Below are 20,051 nucleotides of genomic sequence, written 5' to 3'. Positions count from 1 at the left end.
GTCCTCGACCTAATGTCAATCACTCACATCTAGTATATTATTAGACCTAGATAATAAAATGTGAGGCTGGATGAACACAGCAGGCCAAGCAGCATCTCAGGAGCACAAAAGCTGACGTTTCGGGCCTAGACCCTTCATCAGAGAAGGGGGATGGGGTGAGGGTTCTGGAATAAATAGGGAGAGAGGGGGAGGCGGACCGAAGATGGAGAGAAAAGAAGATAGGTAGGGAGGGGATAGGTCAGTCCAGGGAAGACGGACAGGTCAAGGAGGTGGGATGAGGTTAGTAGGTAGATGGGGGTGCGGCTTGGGGTGAGAGGAAGGAATGGGTGAGAGGAAGAACCGGTTAGGGAGGCAGAGACAGGTTGGACTGGTTTTGGGATGCAGTGGGTGGGGGGGGAGAGCTGGGCTGGTTGTGTGGTGCAGTGGGGGGAGGGGACAAACTGGGCTGGTTTAGGGATGCAGTAGGGGAAGGGGAGATTTTGAAACTGGTGAAGTCCACATTGATACCATATGGCTGCAGGGTTCCCAGGCGGAATATGAGTTGCTGTTCCTGCAACCTTCGGGTGGCATCATTGTGGCAGTGCAGGAGGCCCATGATGGACATGTCATCTAGAGAATGGGAGGGGGAGTGGAAATGGTTTGCGACTGGGAGGTGCAGTTGTTTGTTGCAAACTGAGCGGAGGTGTTCTGCAAAGCGGTCCCCAAGCCTCCGCTTGGTTTCCCCAATGTAGAGGAAGCCACAACGGGTACAGTGGATGCAGTAACTTGTCCCCACACCTCCTCCCTCATCCTTATCCCAGGCCCCAAGATGACATTCCACATTAAGCAGAGGTTCACCTGTCTCTGCCTCCCTAACCGGTTCTTCCTCTCACCCATTCCTTCCTCCCACCCCAAGCCGCACCCCCATCTACCTACTAACCTCATCCCACCTCCTTGACCTGTCCGTCTTCCCTGGACTGACCTATCCCCTCCCTACCTCCCCACCTGTACTCTCCTCTCCACCTATCTTCTTTTCTCTCCATCTTCGGTCCGCCTCCCCCTCTCTCCCTATTTATTCCAGTTCCGTCTCCCCATCCCCCTCTCTGATGAAGGGTCTAGGCCCGAAACGTCAGCTTTTGTGCTCCTGAGATGCTGCTTGGCCTGCTGTGTTCATCTAGCCTCACATTTTATTATCTTGGTTTCGCCAGCATCTGCAGTTCCCATTATCTCGGATATTATTAGACCTGTAGATTTCCCTCTGCTTTGACTGTTTTGATGTTTGTGAGATTGTATTCCAATAAAAGTAAATAAAAGATTTGCAATAATAGTGTATTTCATGATCATAGGTCATTTAAAAGTCCTTTATAGCCACTGAAGTACTTTTGACATTTACTGGGTTTTGTAATCAAGGAAACTCTGCAGCCAATTTGCACATAACAAGTTCCCACAAACAACAATGTGATGATAATCTGTTAATCTTTTTTTTAACTGATGTTAATCAAAGGGATAAATGGTGTCCAGGTCACCAGGGACAATTCCCCTGCCCTTTTAACAGGATGCTTTGGGATCTGCTAAAAAAACATCTGGTATGCATTTAATGTCCTGTCTGAAAGATAGCTAGCATCACCCCCATCTCCAACGTGTAGCACTCTCTGTCAATGTGTACGAGCACACAGGTCTGGATTTTCTGTGTGTAAAGTCCTACAGTGGGACTTGAACACACACTGTCCTGACTTGGAAGGAAGAATGCCACCAACTGATGCCAGAGCTGACACCAGGGCCAGCATTGAGCTTGCTTCCTTCCCCAGATCACCCTTTCCTGCAGTGAGTGACTAGAGTGATCCTGAAGGTAGACATTAAATTGGTTTGTGCCAGAGAGTCCATGAGCGAGATTAGTTCACACTGTTCAAAATCAGGAAGCATTGATTTTATGAAACGGTGCCCCTTGGTGGTAAGTGCACGTTATAATGGAAACATTTGGGACTTGTGCTTACAATATGACCATGTCCTCTTCACCGAAGGTCCAAAGAGTTGTTAATCCATCTCTGGGATTGCTTCTTCCCTTTCTCTCCCAGTTTTTAATCTTCGCAGTATCTCCTCTGATGTTCCTTAACAAAAGAGACTTGTATTCTTAGAAAGCTCCTTCATTCCTTTCTTGCAGATTGACTTCAATCTGTACTGTGTATGAGGCCAGTGGAATTGCGCAACACATTAGATCTGACCTCAAAATAACACTGTTGATAATAACTAAATGTCGCTGCGCATTTCTCTGGAAAAGTACCACCGATGTGATCCGTTGCAGCATTTTTCTTATTGAATAGTTCTATATTTAAAGATAAAAATGCTCCAGTTGTGGACCCCTATCAATGCATACCTGTAAACTTTACAGTTTTCCTGAGTGTGTTTAGAACATCACACATTGATGTCTTACTGCATCCGCTCCAGAGAGCCGTTAAGCCTTACGAAGGAGTGCTGCTCACATTATTTCCAGCTGCTAGCAGAGAGGGCAGGCTGTGCTCTGGTAACGAGTGGGTCTGGGAGGGATGCTCTTCGGAGGGTCAGTGTGGATTCAATGGGCTGAGTGACCTACATCCACACAGGAGGGATTCTCTGATTTCTATGGGTGCCGTCTGAAGGGACATCAAAATAAGCAATAAATACTGGCTTTGTCAAAAGAGCCCACATAGCATGCACAATAATGGGTCATGGTAATGAAAAAGGCTTACAGATTGAGTAATGCAGTCAGACCTACTTTCAGTGATTTGGAAACATACAAACATACGGGTTAGCAATGAGGTAGGCCGTTCAACCCATCAAGCAGAATCATGTGAAAGCATTGCCTTCCAATTCTGGAAGCCACTGCCGCACATGGTCCTCCAGGGTCCTCGCTGTGGTCGGAACCTGCCCTGTCACTTAAGATCATAACGTGGCTGACTTAATTGTAAGCTGTAACCTGAAATCTGCATTCTCACTTAGCTCTCATAACCTTTCAGCCTCTGGGTTTAACAAGAATCAATCCATCTCTGTTTTAAAAGTATTCAAGGGCTCTGTTTTCACGACCGTTTCAGGAAGAGAGTTCCAAAGACTCTTGGCCCTTTGAGAGAAATGCAACTTTCTCATTCAACCACCACCACCCCCCCACCCCATCCTATGCCTCCCATCGCACACTTCACAGACAGTAGTTTGGCCATCTCTGCAGACAGTGCCCTTGTACATGCCTAATTGTTTCTTAAAGACCCCTTCCCTCTGCTGTATTAACCAAAAAAGAATATTTTACCATAACGAGTCAGGGTTTTCATCTCCGAACAAGCAGATGTTTAACCAGAAAGTTTAAAATATTTGTTTTAATGTGTCAATAGAAGTTCTTGATAACTCCACTGGATGTGCCTAAACTGAGAGCTCTCTCCGTGTAATTTATCCCAAATGCTTCATGTTGAATCACGTAAAACCGCTTCCCCACATTTTAAAATGATGGGGTATAAGAGTCTAAAATGGCAATGTAAACATGATATGATGTTACCAGTTCATGACATGCCTGTTTTGTTTACCCAATTCCTTTCTCCCATTGTCCATGTTCTTTATTTGTGTGTGGGATGTGGGCATTGTTGAAGCGGTTAGTATTTATCACTAACCTCCCAAATGTCCCTTGGAAAGATATTGGTGAGTTGCCTCCTTGAGTTACTGCAGTTCGCACGATGTAAAGCAGCCAGGATGCTTTTTTAATGGGGTGGGCTTCCAGGACTTTGTCTTCTCTTTCATTAAAGAGTAATGCTCCCCCTTTGAAACACAGAGCTGGTGAAAATGTACAACGATTAAACTGAAAGGCCAGTGGTTTGAGTGCAACAGCTCCTGCTCATCAGAATAGGCCTTGTGTTCATGCCATTAATTTGCTTGTCCTGAAGTATGATTTTCAAATCTTGGCAAGAAATTGGCTAGTTGCTCTGATTGAAGGTAAACGTAGTCACTTTCACCAGATTCATGTACCGTGCACCACATTGACAAAGGAATAGAGGCATGGATAAAAGGTAGAGGGTAAGTGCAGTGTTGGGCATTTTTATTTTTAATTCATTCAAGGGATGTGGCTGGGTTACCTTTATTGGCTTCTGGAATCCTGCAATCCATGTACTATAGATGGACCCACAGACAATTTTACTAAATTTGCATTGATAATCTGTAACCAGCACAATATGCCATTCCTATCTAGTCTGAGATTGACTCAGCTTTTCCTTATGTTACTTGTTCAAAGCTATGCCGTTGTGTACAGTATGCTTTGTTGTATCGAGTGGGTCTTTATGTCATGTATCTGATGTGTGAGTATTTGTTCATGGGAGTGGTTGGCTCCTTGAGGGTGTTATGATGAAGGCTGGTTTATTTGAAATCTATCCCAAAAGACTATGTTACATTTTAAATAGTGCTATTAAGTATTCCTGGACAGCACGTGTTCAACCAAGAACTCCAGCCTTTGCAATGATGTCTGATTACTTAGCATGCTCCAACACATCAGGGACTCCTTTGCTCATGTACAAGATCTGCAGCAGCAAAGAAAGAGTCTCCAGGTAGCAGCTGAAATGTCCCTTTATTGAAATATGTGTTTTCTTTTCCTTAAGCAATTTGAATGATGTGCAGTTGTCCATATCAGGCCAATGGCTGAAGCCAATGCTGGAGTCTGGGCAAGTCTAGAAAAAAGTGATACAATTCAGTAATTAGCGGTCTCTCTGATAAGCATAAGTTGAAAACAAAATGTTTCTCAAGTGGTCATTAGTCTGTGGAAGCCTCTTCTCCAGACAGCAGTGGAGGCTGGGCCCTTGAATAGGTGCAAGGTTTTGTTGGATAGATTTTCTATTCCCAAGGACGTTGAGGGTTATCGAGGGTCGGTTACAACATGGAGTTGAGGGTTTTACTGGATAATGGAATAGGCTCAAAGGTCTTCAATTCAAAGAAGACAGACTGATATAGAAAAGTCAGGATTACAACTTTTAGTTTTAAAAGTGCACATATAACAGCAGGGCTGAAGGAATTAAGGAGATCATTTTATATTTTCCTTTCCATTGTATTTTCCCATTTGTATGAAGACAAGGTGAAACATTTGGATCCTTTAAGTCTAAAGAAAATCTCATTCTAATAAAGATTTTTGCTTGCACATTGGTTATGGAAGCATCGAAACATTGGATAAACAAAAAGGAGTAGAATTAGGCCATTCATACCGTTTGAGCCTGTTCCACCATTCAATATGATCATCAAATCTGTTCCTGCTTTTTTCCCCTGTGACTTTAAGAGGTTATTTTGTCCTGTTTTGTTTTAAGAGAGGTTGTAAGGCAGAGGTACATAGCAGTCTGCCAAAACTACTAAAGTAAACCGCTTGTGAAGCCTTGGATTTTTTAATAAAAGTTAGAACAATAGAAGCAGCCTAGAGGTGTGTAACCAGCTCTCTCAGACCAGAATTTCTAGGATTTTTTGCAGGGTTATCTTGAAGCAGTTACTGTTGTGAGCCTGAAGTGGAAGTTATTTTTCCTTCTCTCGATTGCATCCAAAACCTGGGGGTCCTCTTCGTAAACTGTTAGATTACATATGAGACAAAATCTGTTTTACTGAATTTTCCTTTTTGCCAAAGGGTTTGTTTATGGGATATTACTATATTAGAACAGTTAGTGTATTTATTATTCTGTTAAGTTTTCCAATAGAGTTGTTGTTCTGAATTCCTCTTTTTGTTTGTATTCTAACTATACTGTTTAAGTAAATTGTATTTTGCTTAACATTGAGCAGTTTAACCAGTCACAATGCATTGGGAACAGACACTTACATTTGTATTTAAAATAAGAAAAAGTTAGGGTCTAGGCCACCTTCATAAATTATTTTGAGGGCCCTGCCCCTGGCCCATAACACCTTGGATCCCTTTAGCTCTAAGAACTATATCTGACTCCTTGAACACATTTGAAGTTTTAACCTCAACATTTTTCTATGGCAAAGGTTTACATTTGCAGGCTTTCATTTTTTTAGGGTTTTTTTTCACAATTTGCTTAAGACCCAACACATAAGTATCGGTCAACTAAACAGCTTATAACTGTGTTTCACAGTGCCATGCAATTTAAGTTGATGGCCTCAGCAATGTTATAACCAGAGACCCAGGCAATGGGCTGAGGACCCAGGTTCAAATCCCTACCATGGCATTTCGTGGAATTTGAATTCAATGACAGTCTGAAATTAAGAGCCAATGCTGGCCTTGTATATGGTTTTCGGTAAGTGCAGGTGTATGTGCCTTATGCACATTTGTTTTCTGGTTATTTCAGTTTTCACCTCCTCCTTCTTCTGTAGACCTTATCTACATACAGTTGTGTGGTTGACTCTTAACAGCCCTTTGAGTAATTGGGGATGGGCAGTCAATGATGGCCTAGCCAATGGTACCCACTTCCTATGACTGAACCAAAGACTAGTATTTTTACTGGGTTACTGAGGGGAAGTAACTATGAAAATTAAGCGAAAATATCATTCTCTTTTTTTTTCTTCCCCCAGAGTTCCCATCACTGATGCTTTGAGTTTGTGGGGAAATAAACTTCTTTTCCGCTGGAAACATGTTGGTTTTGTGTGAGCTGCTTGGCAATGAACAGTTCTGGATGCTCAGCACCTGAACATGGAGCAGTTTCACATCAGCGCAATGTTGAGGAGAACTCTTCATATTTGTGGCGCTAGAAACTGTGAAAGCTGCCGAACATTTGTCAAGTGGGGCGTGAAAATTCTGGATGTGGTCAGAGACAGAGCACAGAACTAGAGGTGGTATTGTCGTGATGGAGAAGCCCCAGTCCAATATGTTTTTCCATAAGCGAAGGTCCCAGTTGTTGTTGCTGAATTCACTGACGTGTGGCTTGGAGATTTGTGTGGCAGCTGGAATCACCTTTGTACCCCCACTGCTTCTGGAAGCCGGGGTACAAGAAAAATACATGACTATGGTTTTGGGTAAGTACGGTTGTACAATGTATGATCCTTACGCCTATTTGTTTCTTAGTCTACTTTTACTTCTGATATGTGTTTTAACCAACTCCCCTCTGTTACAGATGCTAATGCTTCTAGATTTTCAGTTCCATGTGGGTTTGTCGCTAGCCTTGTGCTATGTGGGTTTCCTGACTGACTCAGGGTAAACTGTAAAGTCCAGATGTTCCCATTAGTATAGTTTTAACAACTGTCGTTAAGGGCTTTACATAAGCTTGGTGTTATTTTATTGAGAAAATCTAGACTTTATCAACATCCTCCAGTTTAACCACGAAGACCACAACAGTTGAGCAGTTGAATCATTGAAACATTGAGTCTTTTCAAAAAGATGTTAGACATTGTTCTTGGGCCTAAAGGGATCAAAAGGGTATGGGAAGAAATCAGGAACAGGATACAGAGTTGAATGGTCAACCCATGATCATTTTGAATGGTGTAGCAGGCTCAATGGGCTGAATAGGCAGCTACTGCTCCCATTTTGTGTGTTTCTATGAGCCAGTCCTGAGTTTGCCAGCCATCATCACACATTCTCCCGCATGGTTCACTGTAGGTCTGGAGTCACATGTGGGCCAGACCAGGTAAGGATGGCAGATTTCATTCTCTTAAAATGAACCAGCTGGCCTTGCATGATAACTTTACCACCAGCTTTTCCTTATTCTGGATTTTATTGAATTTTAATCTCACCACCTGCTGTGCACGTGTTCCTAGAGCATTGGTCTGGGCTTCTGGGTTGTTAGTCCAGTGACATTACCACTATGCTACCACTTCAACTGAAGGGTCTCTGTTCTGCACTGGGGTGTTTTCTGAAGCTTGAGTGTAATGACACTGTTAATCTTTCACTAAGAGCCATTATTGCATGTCTGAGTACTTCATCAAATCACCCTTCCAACAGTAGCAAATGACCAGCAGTGGTGTTGATGGGAGCGGTATGACAGTGTACAGACTGAGGTTGTAGACTTGTTCGTTTAGCCAGTGGGTTTGGTTGCAAACGTTTCATCACCCTCGGTAACATTGTCAGTGTACCTCCGGTGAAGCGTCGGTGTTCTGTCCCGCTAGTTATTTATACGCCTCGGTTTGTTGGGGTGGTTGGTATTACTTCTAGCTCTGTTTCTCAGTGGTTTGTACACAGGGTCTAATTCAGTGTGGAGTTCCGATTGGAATACCAGGCCTCCAGGAATTTCCTGAGGTGTCTCTGTTTGGCTTGTGCTACTATGGACGGGTTGTCCTACTTGAATTAGTGTCCCTCGTTGTCCATTTGCAGTGAGGCAAGTGAGAATTGCTTGTGTCGTTTGGTAGATAATTGGTGTCCATGTATTTGTATTGTCAGTTTTGGCCGATTGTAGTCTTTCCCACAGTCCTTGCACAGTATTTTGTATATTACCTCAGTTTTGTTCATTTTGGGTATGGGATTCTTTATGTTCATAGTAGCTATCGTAGGTAGTTGTCAGTTTGTGGGCTACTCTAATACCTAGGGGTCTGAGTAGTGTTGTGATTATCTCTGAGATGTCCTTGATGTATGATAGGGTGATTAGTGAATCTGGTAGTGTTGTATCTTCCTGTTGTGGTCTGTCTCAGAGGTAATGGTGAATTGTGCTTTTCGGGTATCCATTACTTTTGAAGATGAAAACTTTAGAGAATAGAGTTTATTGTAGTAATAAAGGTGTAAACTAAAGTCCAGTGTTGACAAAATGGGCCAAATAAATACAATTACATTGAGATTCATGGCAGTTGTTGTAAAACTCTTCTACCAGTCTTCATGAATATTTACACCTTGAAATCCTGGCTCTTCACACAAATCTCTTCATTACAATCAGTGTATGACCATGGATAATATTACAGCTCAACACTCGAGTTGACTCAACAGTTGACTCGAGCTGATGTTGTAGTTAACTTGTGCAAGAAAGGTTTGCAGGAGGGAAGGAAGGCGCTGTAAGTTTTCACAACTGATGCGAAAACAGACTACCATTTACGCTCGGTTCGCACTAAACAACTGCACCTCCCAGTCGTGAACCATTTCAACTCCCCCACCCATTCCTCAGATGACATGTCTAACCTGGGCCTCCTGCAGTGCCACAATAATGCTACCTGAAGGTTGCAGGAACAGCATCTCATTCTGCTTGGAAACCCTGCAGCCCAGTGGTATCAATGTGGATTTAACAAACTTCAAAATCTCCCCTCATCGACCACATCCCAAAACCAGCCCTGCTCATCCACATCTCCCTAACCTGTCCTTCCTCCCACCTATCCCCTCCTTCCACGCAAGCCGCACCCCCATCTCCTACATACTAGCCTCATCCTGCCCGCTGGACCTATCCCCTCCCTAACTCCCCACCTACACTCACACCTTTTACTGGCTCCACCCCTGTCTGTCTCCTCTCCACCTATCTTCTTCTCTATCCATCTTCTATCCGCCTCCCCCCTCCCTATTTATTACAGAACCCCTTCCCCCCTCCCCCATTTCTGAAGAAGGATCTAGGCCCGAAACATCAGTTTTCCTGCTCCTCTGATGCTGCTTAACCTGCTGTGTTCATCCAGCTCTACACCTTGTTATCTACCATTTCCAAACTTCTTCCTACCCCAGCATGAAAGGGGAGTACTAACTTATGATTTGAAACAATGCGATGATGTTGAGGGAAGGAGTGAAAGAGAGAAATGGACTTGCTTAAATCATAAAAGCTATTGTAATAGTCGCTGGGAAATAAAGTGTAGTTGTGTACTAAATGATGTGCCCTAGGAACAATTCCTTCTGCGAGTCTGTTCTGATTTGTGTGGTTGGGAGCTCAAAGCTTCCATCTGGAATTGTGATGTGGCGATTTTTGTGGCGATTTTGTGTTCAGCTGCTGTTATGTGGCCCCAAGCCTTTTCTCACCTGTCTTGCTTTTGAATTTAGAATGTGTTTGAACTGCGTTTCTTACGAGGGGTACAATTACAATGATTTCTGAAGTTAGGAAATTGTGACTGGCTTAATCTTACAACTATGGTATGTGTCCACATCTTTTTCAGTATTGTTTGGAAATTTAAAAGGAGGAAAAATCTCTCCCGCTACCTTCACTTTCCTTTCTTTCCTCCAGAAAAATGTCTGGAATCAACCAGGCTTCCAGAACGATAGCTGCTTCGAGGTTTTTCAAGAATTAGTATGGCAGTGTCAGCAATGTTGACTGCCTGTTATCTAGAATTCTGTCTGTCACGGTTAGTCAAGTTGAAGCACGGGAAATATTTTGCATCTCTAAGTAGCTGCTGGCAAACCTCTTTAGTTTAGAGGATGTAGCAAAAGAATTGCAATCCCAGCCAGCAAGCGAGCTCGTACTTTGCTGTCTCATTTCCCAGTCCTTCGGTCCCAGTATAAAATGCAGGTGATTACAATCTGCCATTCAAACTTTAGCAGAGTTTAATTAAGTGCTAAAAGAGCACCATTTTATTTTGAATGCACAAAGGAGACTGTCTGCCTTCCTGCAAATCGGGCCCCTGCAGATGTGACTGAGGGATGTAGTTGATAAGGGAGTGGTAATCTGATCAGCCATGATTTTGGTAGCCTCCATGTCCAAATGCACAGTACAGTATGTGAATCTTTCAAACAATGGCCAGACTGTGCCAACTTCACATTGCTGTTACAGATATTAAAGCTTGCCTACTGCCTCTAAATTCACCAATGTTGCACAGAATTGTAGTCATCTGTCACCTCTTTTTTTTATCAGACCTACTGTAAGTTACTCTGCTCGGCTACACTGCTATTTGACATGCTTTTATTTGATGCCAGGCAACAGGATGTTGACTTTGGGGTTTGGTTGTCTGCTAAGTATTAAGTATCCGGTGCCTTGGGGCTCTCCATCGTGACACTAATATTAGACTAGCATCAGATCTATTGCATGAGAGTGAATCTCCTAATCTCAGAAAGTTGCAGTGATGTCCAGCAGTCAAGATTTGTTTGGCAATAAACAAATTGGGACTGCAGCCCAGTGAATAACTTGTCACCTAAGTGAGAATCATTATTCTTCTGACATGAATCACTTCTTGAACTCACAAAATAAACATCAATGATAGATTCCAATCTCGACTTATGTCCTGCCCCTTTCAAAGGTATTTAATTGCATATGCTTTTTTAGTTCAGTTGGCTGCACAGCTGTTTTATGATGTAGAGTGATGCCAACAGTGCAGGTTTCATTTCTGCACTGGCTGATGTTACTGGGAACATCTTGCCTTCTCAACCTTGGCCCCTCATGAGGCATGGTGAACTTCAGGTTAAACTCCTTACCAGCCATCTCTCGGGTTCTAATGAAAGAGCAGTCTTACGGTCCTCTCGGACAATGGCAACTTTATCTCAACTGCTGGTTTAGAGTAATAGTGTCATTATATAGCATGCAAAAAGACCCTTCGGTTCAACTCATCTGCGCCGAGCAGACAGCCCAATCTGAAGTAGTCCCATATGCCTCTTAAACCCGTCCTATTCATGTACCCATCCAGATGCCTTTTAAAGTTGTAATTGTACCCATCTCCACGACTTCCTCTGGCAGCTTGTTCCATTCACACACCATCCTCTGCATGATAATGTTACCCCCCAGTCATTTTTTAAATCTTCCTTAAACCTTACCCTCTAGTTTTGGAATCCCCTAGCCTAGAAAAAAAGACCTTGGCTATTCAACCTATCAATGCCCCTCATTTTATAAATGTCTCTTAAGGTCTCTGCTCCAGGGATAAAAGCCCCAGCTTATTCAGCCTCTCCCTATAACTGAAACCCTCCAGTCCTGGCAGCATCCATGTACATCTTTTCTGAATCCTCTCAAGTTTAACAATATCATTCCTATATTCGGGCGACTGGAGTTGCACAGTGCTCCAAAACTGGCCTCATCAATACTCTGCACAGCTGCAGCATGACATCCTAACTCCTGTGTTCATGTTCTGACCAATGAAGTCACTCGTGCTAAATGCCGCCTTCATCATCCTGTGACTCCACTTTCAAGGAACAATGCACTTGTGCCCCGAAGTTTCTTTGTTTTGTAACACACTCCAGGACCCTACCATTAATTGTATTAGTCCTGCCCTGGCTTTGTTTGTGCTCTCTGTTCTTCTAAGTCAATTTTATGTAGAATGGACAACCAAGCTGTGTAAACTACTTCAGTGTCACCTGACCAGGATTGTGTCTAAGTTTAACAAAACTTCACTAAACCCAAGAGTTTTAATTATTTTTGACCTTTTTAGTGTTTTGCTCAAATGCATCGCTTGGTCGCTTTCATGACCATTCAGTTTCTTCAGTTGCTATTTTGTCTATTCTTACGAAAGCACCTTACCTCAATTTATCAATGTTACAGATAACTTGCTATTACATTGCTCAGTATCCAAATTAATTCAGATCTTTTGAACTTAATCCCTACAGTGTGGAAACAGGCCCTTCGGCCAACAAGTCCACACTGATCCTCAGAGCATCCCAGACCCATCTCCCTATAACTCGCCTAATTATATGTCCCTTGAACATTATGGGCAATTTAGCATGGCCAATCCACCCAGCCTGCACATGTTTGGATTGCGGGAGAAAACCAGAGCACCCGGAGGAAACGTGCACAGTCACAGGGAGAACGTGCAAACTCCATAGTTCCCCGAGGGTGGAATCAAACCCGGGTTCCTGGAGTTGTGAGGCAGCAATGTTAACCACTGAACCATCATGCTACCCTACATTTTGAGCAATGTGAAAGTTGCTCAGTTGGACAATCACGTAATAGATGAAATCCTTGCAAGTATGAAGTTTGTTAACTTTGACGGGATGATGATGCAGAGGCAATTTAGGTGCAATTATAAAGTGATTCAGGGATTTGGGTGGGTTAGTACATAAGTCATTCACGGTGGCAGGACAGGTCGAGGAACTGATTTAGTGAAGCTTTCCTGGAGTGTGATTTCTTGCTCACTGGAAGAGGCAAGAAGGGGAAAGAAATGGGTGAGTTGCCCTGGAGAGAAACTCACCAACCCCTTGCCCCCTCAGCAATTAAGTGCTGGGGGGAGAAGTCTATATTGGTGGTGGATAATAATTGAACACTTGACCATCCAGCCTGCTCAAACACCTGTCTCTGAAATGGGCAAATAAAATGCCTAGTGTCCAAACTGAGAATTCATAGTGACCAGCCTGCACTGTTAATTGAGAAGCGGGCCTCCAATTGTCCCAATCTGATGACCACGAACAGCTCCCCAGAAAACCAGCTCCTGCTTTTGTCTCTGGCAGCTACCACCCACAAGATGGGTAAAAGGAACTTGCTGGAGCAAATTACTACAGATGCTGGAATCTGTACTGATAACAAAAAGTGCTTGAGATCACAGTGGGTCAGGCAGCATTCATGGAGAGCGAGAAAGCTTCTCAGCTCTAATAAAAAGTCATCTAGACTCAACTTGCTTTCTGTCCGTGTTTTTGTTTTCAGTTAGAAGAAACTTACCTTCTCATGATTTGCCCTCGCCCTCGCCCTCTCGTTTGTCTGTCACATCTTAATGTACTGATTCTTGGGCAGTTTTCTGAGTTACCTCATTGATAGGAATTGTGTGTTAAATGTCAAAAACATGCTCATCCATGCACTTTAATGCAAAATATCCTTCCGTATGGTTCAAGGTCATGGAAGTTATGCTAAATTTATAAAACAGTGATTTGGTCTCCTCTGAATTATTGCAACAAGCTCCAGACAACTCACTTTTGGAATCATGTGAAGGCATTAGAGAGGGTGCGAAAAAGATTAATTCAAATGCTTTTATTGTTGAGGAAGTTGATTGGAGGAGTTGGAATGTTTATGGCATGGAGAAATTTGGGAGGAGGTTTTTATGGAGTTGTTCAACAGCATGGGATCCTGGATAGAGTCACTGGGGGTAAACTGTTGCCACTTGCGGGCAGGATCGCGAACCAGAGGACATGTATTTAAGGTAATTGATGAAAGAAGTTACGGGGACACAAGAAACGTTTCCTCACTTTGACTGGTTCGGATCCGGAATGTGCTACCTGAGTGCGCAGTGGAAGTAGGTTCAGTTGAAGCACTTGAGAGGAATTGATTGTTATCTGAAAGGAAGCAATGCGCAGCATCATGGGGGGTAAGACAGGGGAATAGAAGTAGATGCATTGCTGTTTGGAGAGATGGCACTGACAGCAGGTTGCATGGCCTCCTTCTGTACTATAATAATTCTGTGATAGTAGAACCAAATCCTTTAAGCACTCCATAGATCTAGTCCCCATAGCATCATTATTAAAGGTTAATGTGTAATCAGTGTTACAGGACCGAAGGTCACTAACTCCATTCCTATTGTGTACTTTACAAGATAGTCTCAATGTCACAGTAAGGTAGCAGCAATTAGTCTCAGCGTCTCTAGTAATTGACAACTGTAGGTATATCCTGAAGGTTTGATCAGACGCACGTGACCCTTAAACTAATTTAAGGTCTAATTGCATACAATGTTGTAGACTTCTGCCTGCGCTGTCTTTTACAACAAAACACATATAAGTGATAACAGCCATTGCTATGGTTTTCAGGTTGCTACCTCTTAGTTGTTGTCTGACATTGGGTGTCTCAGAGTGTGGTTGAATGGGTACGTATAAAGTTCACCATTTGGAAGGCAAAATTGCCGTTGAAATCTGATTTTGTCGATTTCTTCTTATATGATTAATTGTTCTGCTAACATTCTACGTGGGATATCTTTAACATTTTTACTTTTGGTCTGCAGGTATTGGCCCTGTCCTAGGACTGATATTTGTTCCAATGATCGGTTCGGCAAGTGACCATTGGACAAGTCGCTATGGCCGCCGACGCCCCTTCATTTGGGCGCTCTGCTTTGGCGTCCTTCTGAGTCTGCTTGTTATCCCTCATGCCAGCAAGATGGCCACTTTCTTCAGCCTGAAAGATTACCCTGTCGATGTGATCTTCCTCATCATTGGGATCTGCATGTTGGACTTCTGTGGCCAAGTCTGTTTCACCCCTCTGGAGGCCCTGCTCTCAGACTTGTTCCACGATGCAGAAGATTGCAGGCAGGCATTCTCCATGTATTCCTTTATGATCAGCCTGGGGGGGTGCATTGGCTACCTCTTGACAGCAGTGGACTGGAAAAGGACCTTTCTGTCCACTTACCTTGGTGGGCAAGAAGATTGCCTCTTCACACTTCTGGCTGCCATATTTATTTTCTGTGTTCTTGCAACCTTTTTCGTATCTGAGGAAAACTGTAGTAATATAGATGGCCGGGTCGACGTTTCACCAAAGGAAGTCATTAAGCCTCTGTCAAGGTACTGTTGTTGCTCCACTAGTATGCTTTGGCGAGCAAGGCAGTACCTTCTGGTACTGAAGAACTGTTGCACTTTGATCCCCAAACTCTATAACTTATACTGTCGCATACCTAAGGTGATCCGACAGCTGGTTGTAGCCGAGTTCTACAGCTGGATGGCTCTCATGACGTTCATGATGTTCTACACAGACTTTGTGGGGGAGGGGCTGTACCACGGAATCCCTAATGCTGATCCTGGGAGTGAAGCTAGGCTACGCTATGATGAAGGTACAGTGACTTTAGCACAAAAGAAATTGTCAATAATTAACAATAATTATCTTCTTATTTTATCAGAATCAAAACTGAAGGTCACAAGTCTGACTGACTAGCTATTTGGCTACATAAGTTTTTTAACTTGGAAAATGCAAATCTCTGCAATAATTCATGTTTGATATATTAAGAGGTAAACACTTTTCAAATCAGAGCAAACACTGGAGCACAGCAGATATATTTTTTTTAAAAAATACAATTTATAATTAGTTAAATAAAAAGAGAAATATCTGTGGATGCTGTAAATCAGAAACAGGCCCTTCTGAGGAAGGACCCAAAACAGAAATTGCTGGAAAGCCTCAGTGGGTCTGGCAGCATCTGTGAAGAGAAAATCAGAGTTAAAGTTTTGGGTCCAGTGACCATCCTTCACAAGGAAGAGGAAGAGTCACCCACCCTGAAGCATTAACTCTGATTTTTCTCCGCAGATACTGCCAGAGCTGTTGAGCTTTACATCAATTTCGGCTTTTGTTTACAGTGGGTTAGCCTGTTCTGTCAGTGTTACTCCAGAAGAAATGTCAGCTAAAATACTGAAAGGATTCACCCTGCTCCTTACACCTAGAGGCAGACCCATCTTTGTGTCAGTGGTCCTCACATGCACTACGTTTGTTTCAGGAAAGTGCAGGTGAGCAGGAACCAAGGGGAGGTGATGACCCAGTGGTATTATTGCCAGATTATCAGTCTGAGGATCAGGGTTTGATCTTGACAGACGGTAGATGTTGAATTTAGTACAAATCTGGAATTGACTCTGATGGTGACCATGAAATTATAGGGAAAACCCCATCTGGTTCATTGCCTTCCTTTTAGGGAAGAAACTGTCAACCTTACCTTGCACTAAACACATGAAGCCACATCATAGACTAAAGAATCTTGAAATGTAAGTGCTTTTTAGAAATCTGCTTTGTAAAAAGCTAAGATAATAAAATGTGAGGTTGGATGAACACAGCAGGCCCAGCAGCATCTCAGGAGCACAAAAGCTGACGTTTCGGGCCTAGACCATTCATCAGAGAGGGGGATGGGGTGAGGGTTCTGGAATAAATAGGGAGAGAGGGGGAGGCGGACCGAAGATGGAGAGAAAAGAAGATAGGTATGGAGGGGATAGGTCAGTCCCGGGAAGACGGACAGTTCAAGGAGGTGGGATGTGGTTAGTAGGTAGGAGATGGAGGTGCGGCTTGGGGTGGGAGGAAGGGATAGGTGAGAGGAAGAACAGGTTAGGGAGGCAGAGACAGGTTAGACTGGTTTTGGGATGCAGTGGGTGGAGGGGAAGAGCTGGGCTGGTTGTGTGGTGCAGTGGGGGGAGGGTACGAACTGGGCTGGTTTTGGGATGCGGTGGGGGAAGGGGAGATTTTGAAGCTGGTGAAGTCCACATTGATACTATTGGGCTGCAGGGTTCCCAAGCGCAATATGAATTGCTGTTCCTGCAACCTTCGGGTGGCATCATTGTGGCACTGCAGGAGGCCCATGATGGACATGCCATCTAAAGAATGGGAGGGGGAATGGAAATGGTTTGCGACTGGGAGGTGCAGTTGTTTATTGCGAACCGGGCCCTATCCCAAGCCCCAAGATGACTTTCCACATTAAGCGGAGGTTCACCTGCACATCTGCCAATGTGGTATACTGCATCCACTGTACCCGGTGTGGCTTCCTCTACATTGGGGAAACCAAGCGGAGGCTTGGGGACCGCTTTGCAGAACACCTCCGCTTGGTTCGCACCCACTTCATACCTATTAACTTTATCGAAATACACACGCATTCATTGGAAACACAGAGTAATTTACAACCTCAGCAATGTCAGTCAATCAAGACTGATTCTCAACTTCAACCCTGTATAAACAAGCCACAGGCTTGCTTGGCGAGTCGTGGAGTTCAGACAAGCATTCATGATGAGACCATCTGACAACTGTGTCATACGGTTCTCCTTACAGGGTAAAACTTTCTTATTGGTGTTTAAATCTTTCTTTCAACGGCATTAGTGAAGTGATGCAGTGACAGTTCAAACTTTGACAAGTTACTGTGTGTATTTTTTAGTGTGATGGGTGAATTGCAGTGTTGCAGACTTACCAATAGCAGCAAATATCCCCACCTTAGAGATGGCAGGAAAGACAAATAATTGGATGATGGTGGCTGTAGAGAGAAACTCTTCTCACTGTCTGTCGCCTCAGTTTGGTTCTGTGCAAGAACCTCCCAGGGGAACTGCCAGTTAAGGCCCTCAAAGTGGTCAGCTAACAGCCAGCCTGATAACCTGCTTGCCCTAGGAGTTCAAAAAGTGGCTGCTTCCCTGACAGGGAAAGTGTGGCAACCCGCCTGCCAGGTTAGTTGAAGAAGCAGGGCTTCCTTTTGCCACCAATCTGGCCACCAATCTGGGGGCAGGTGGCTGGATGCTGAAAGCCACTCCCTGCCCTTGCCTCTGATCTGGACACAACCCCCAACTGTGCACAACCCTTGTCGTGCGATCCCCGCCAAAGAAAAAAAATTCTCGAGTATAGCACCTCCTGCTGGTGCATCCTGAACCTCCAGTGAACATGCTCCACTCATTGGTGATCAGCCTCTGGCAGGGTGGGAATTCAGTGGCACAGCTCCTGATTAGGCAAAGAGCTCACCAAATACCTAACTGGTATTCAATTTGGTTGCGTTTTCTCACTGAAGTGGGTGGGGCGTATCCTCCCTTGAATTTATCCATGCCCAAACTAAGTACACAGAAGACCTAAACCCAACCATTTGGTGAGTTACCACACTGGAAGGTATCTTGTTTGAATGTGTTACATTAAGAACAGAACTAGGGGCCATTAAAAAATGAAATCATCCACAGTAAATAAGGGTGGCACGGTGGCTCAGTGGTTAGCACTGCTGCCTCAGTGTCAGCAACCTGGGTTCGATTCCACCCTCTGACAGTTGTCTGTGTGGAGCTTGCACATTCTCCCTGTGTCTGTGTGGGTTTCCTCCGGGTGCTTCAGTCCAAAGACATGCAGGTTAGGTAAATTGTCCACCCTAAATTGCCCATAGTGCTCAGGGATGTGTAGATGAGGTTGGTTGCAAGGGAGTGGGTCTGGCTGAATGGCCTGAGGCTCAGTGTGGACTTGTTGGGCCGAAGGGCCCGCTTCCACACTGTAGAGATTTTAAAACAAAAATTGAAAAGGAACTTCAAAAAAGACTTTATCCAAAAAAAAATTGTTACAAGGTGCACCTTATTACTACAGAAGCTAATTGAGTCAGATAACACAGATATATTTAGGGGAAAGCTGGGTGACACATGAGGGAGAAAGGAACAGAAGATATCTTAATGAGTATTGGATAAGAGAAGGATGTGAGAAGTTTAATGTGAAGTGTGAACATGGAGTCTGTAAGCCCTTCTATGTGAACACAAACTTGAGGAAATACAGGCTCAGAGATAGCAGGAACTGTAGATGCTGGTGAATCTGAGATAACAAGGTGTAGAGCTGGATGAACACAGCAGGCCAAGCAGCACCATAGGAGCAGGAAAGCTGACGTTTCAGGCCTAGACCCATTTCTGAAGAAGGGGCTAGGCCCCGAAACGTCAGCTTCCCTGCTCCTATGATGCTGCTCGGCCTGCTGTGTTCATCCAGCTCTACACCTTGTTATCGAAGAACAGGCTCAGATGTGGCTGTAATGCCATTTGTTCCTACAGGACAAAATAAGCTACCAACATGAAAACTGACACCTGAAGCCAAGTATTGCAGAGCTGAGTGCCAGCAACAATACTGCCTAGAGAAGTAGCGTAATTGATATAATGCTATGGATACAACATTGTGTGTTGGGGGTATGGGAAGAAACAATGTAGAATTTGGGGGATACATGCTGTTAAATTGTGGGCCTGCGCTGTTTATCAAATTGCCTCCTAGTGTGGAAAAAGTAGCTAAAGATTCAGATTTTTCATTACCTGCAGGCTCTAAACAAAAATAAATGTTCAGAAAAGTGCACAACGTGTCCTAGCTTGTTTCGGATTCCTCATGATTCGCAGATTACACATTCAATGGTTCTTTTCAAAGAACATTACACCCAAACCTCTTCCTGCTGGCTTCAGTCCAGACAACAAGACCTGGCTTTGCATCAGAAGGTCCAAAGGTCTTAGTTATCAATCTTTCATTATCCCCCCAATTCTCTCGTGCATGGGCTGACATGTTGGTGCAGGGAAGGATTATCTGCCAACTGAGTTATTTTTTCTGAGAGAGTAGGTGTGTGTTTAGTGTAGAGATACAGAATTTTCTTTCCAGAAATCCAGGTACACCAAGATACCAAACTCAACAGTCTGCCCACTGCAGCAGTTCCTACTGAGGATACTTTTCTAATCAACCTAGTCAGAGACAATAGGAACTGCAGATGCTGGAGAATCCGAGATAATAAGAAACTCAGCAGGCCAAGCAGCATCTTAGGTGCATATTGCAACAGACCTGTGGAACAGGTGGGATTTGAATCTGGGCCACCTGGTTCAGAGATAGAGACACCAATTGCACCAGAAATCTACGTTGTAAAAAGCTGCTGTCTGAGTTCAGTTCAGTTTTTGGTCTTGTTTAGCCAGCCTCAATAACAGC

General features: G+C 43.9%; 1 protein-coding gene across 5 annotated transcripts in view; it reads left to right on the top strand.

The window, feature by feature from the left end:
- Positions 1-20,051, top strand: part of slc45a3 (solute carrier family 45 member 3) — a 131,483-nt gene that overhangs the window by 96,314 nt on the left and 15,118 nt on the right. For all 5 annotated transcript variants that reach the window (XM_048553248.2, XM_048553246.2, XM_048553250.2 and 2 more), the window contains 2 exons: positions 6,490-6,930; positions 14,644-15,462. In XM_048553248.2, the coding sequence (XP_048409205.1) occupies positions 6,717-6,930; positions 14,644-15,462 (1,033 nt within the window). In that variant the 5' untranslated portion in view covers positions 6,490-6,716. The remainder of the gene's footprint in view (positions 1-6,489; positions 6,931-14,643; positions 15,463-20,051) is intronic.

This window comes from Stegostoma tigrinum, chromosome 21 (assembly GCF_030684315.1).
Source record: "Stegostoma tigrinum isolate sSteTig4 chromosome 21, sSteTig4.hap1, whole genome shotgun sequence".
NCBI lineage: Eukaryota > Metazoa > Chordata > Chondrichthyes > Orectolobiformes > Stegostomatidae > Stegostoma > Stegostoma tigrinum.
Note: the sequence above shows the minus strand (reverse complement) of the source record. Positions and strands in the feature narration are given on the sequence as shown.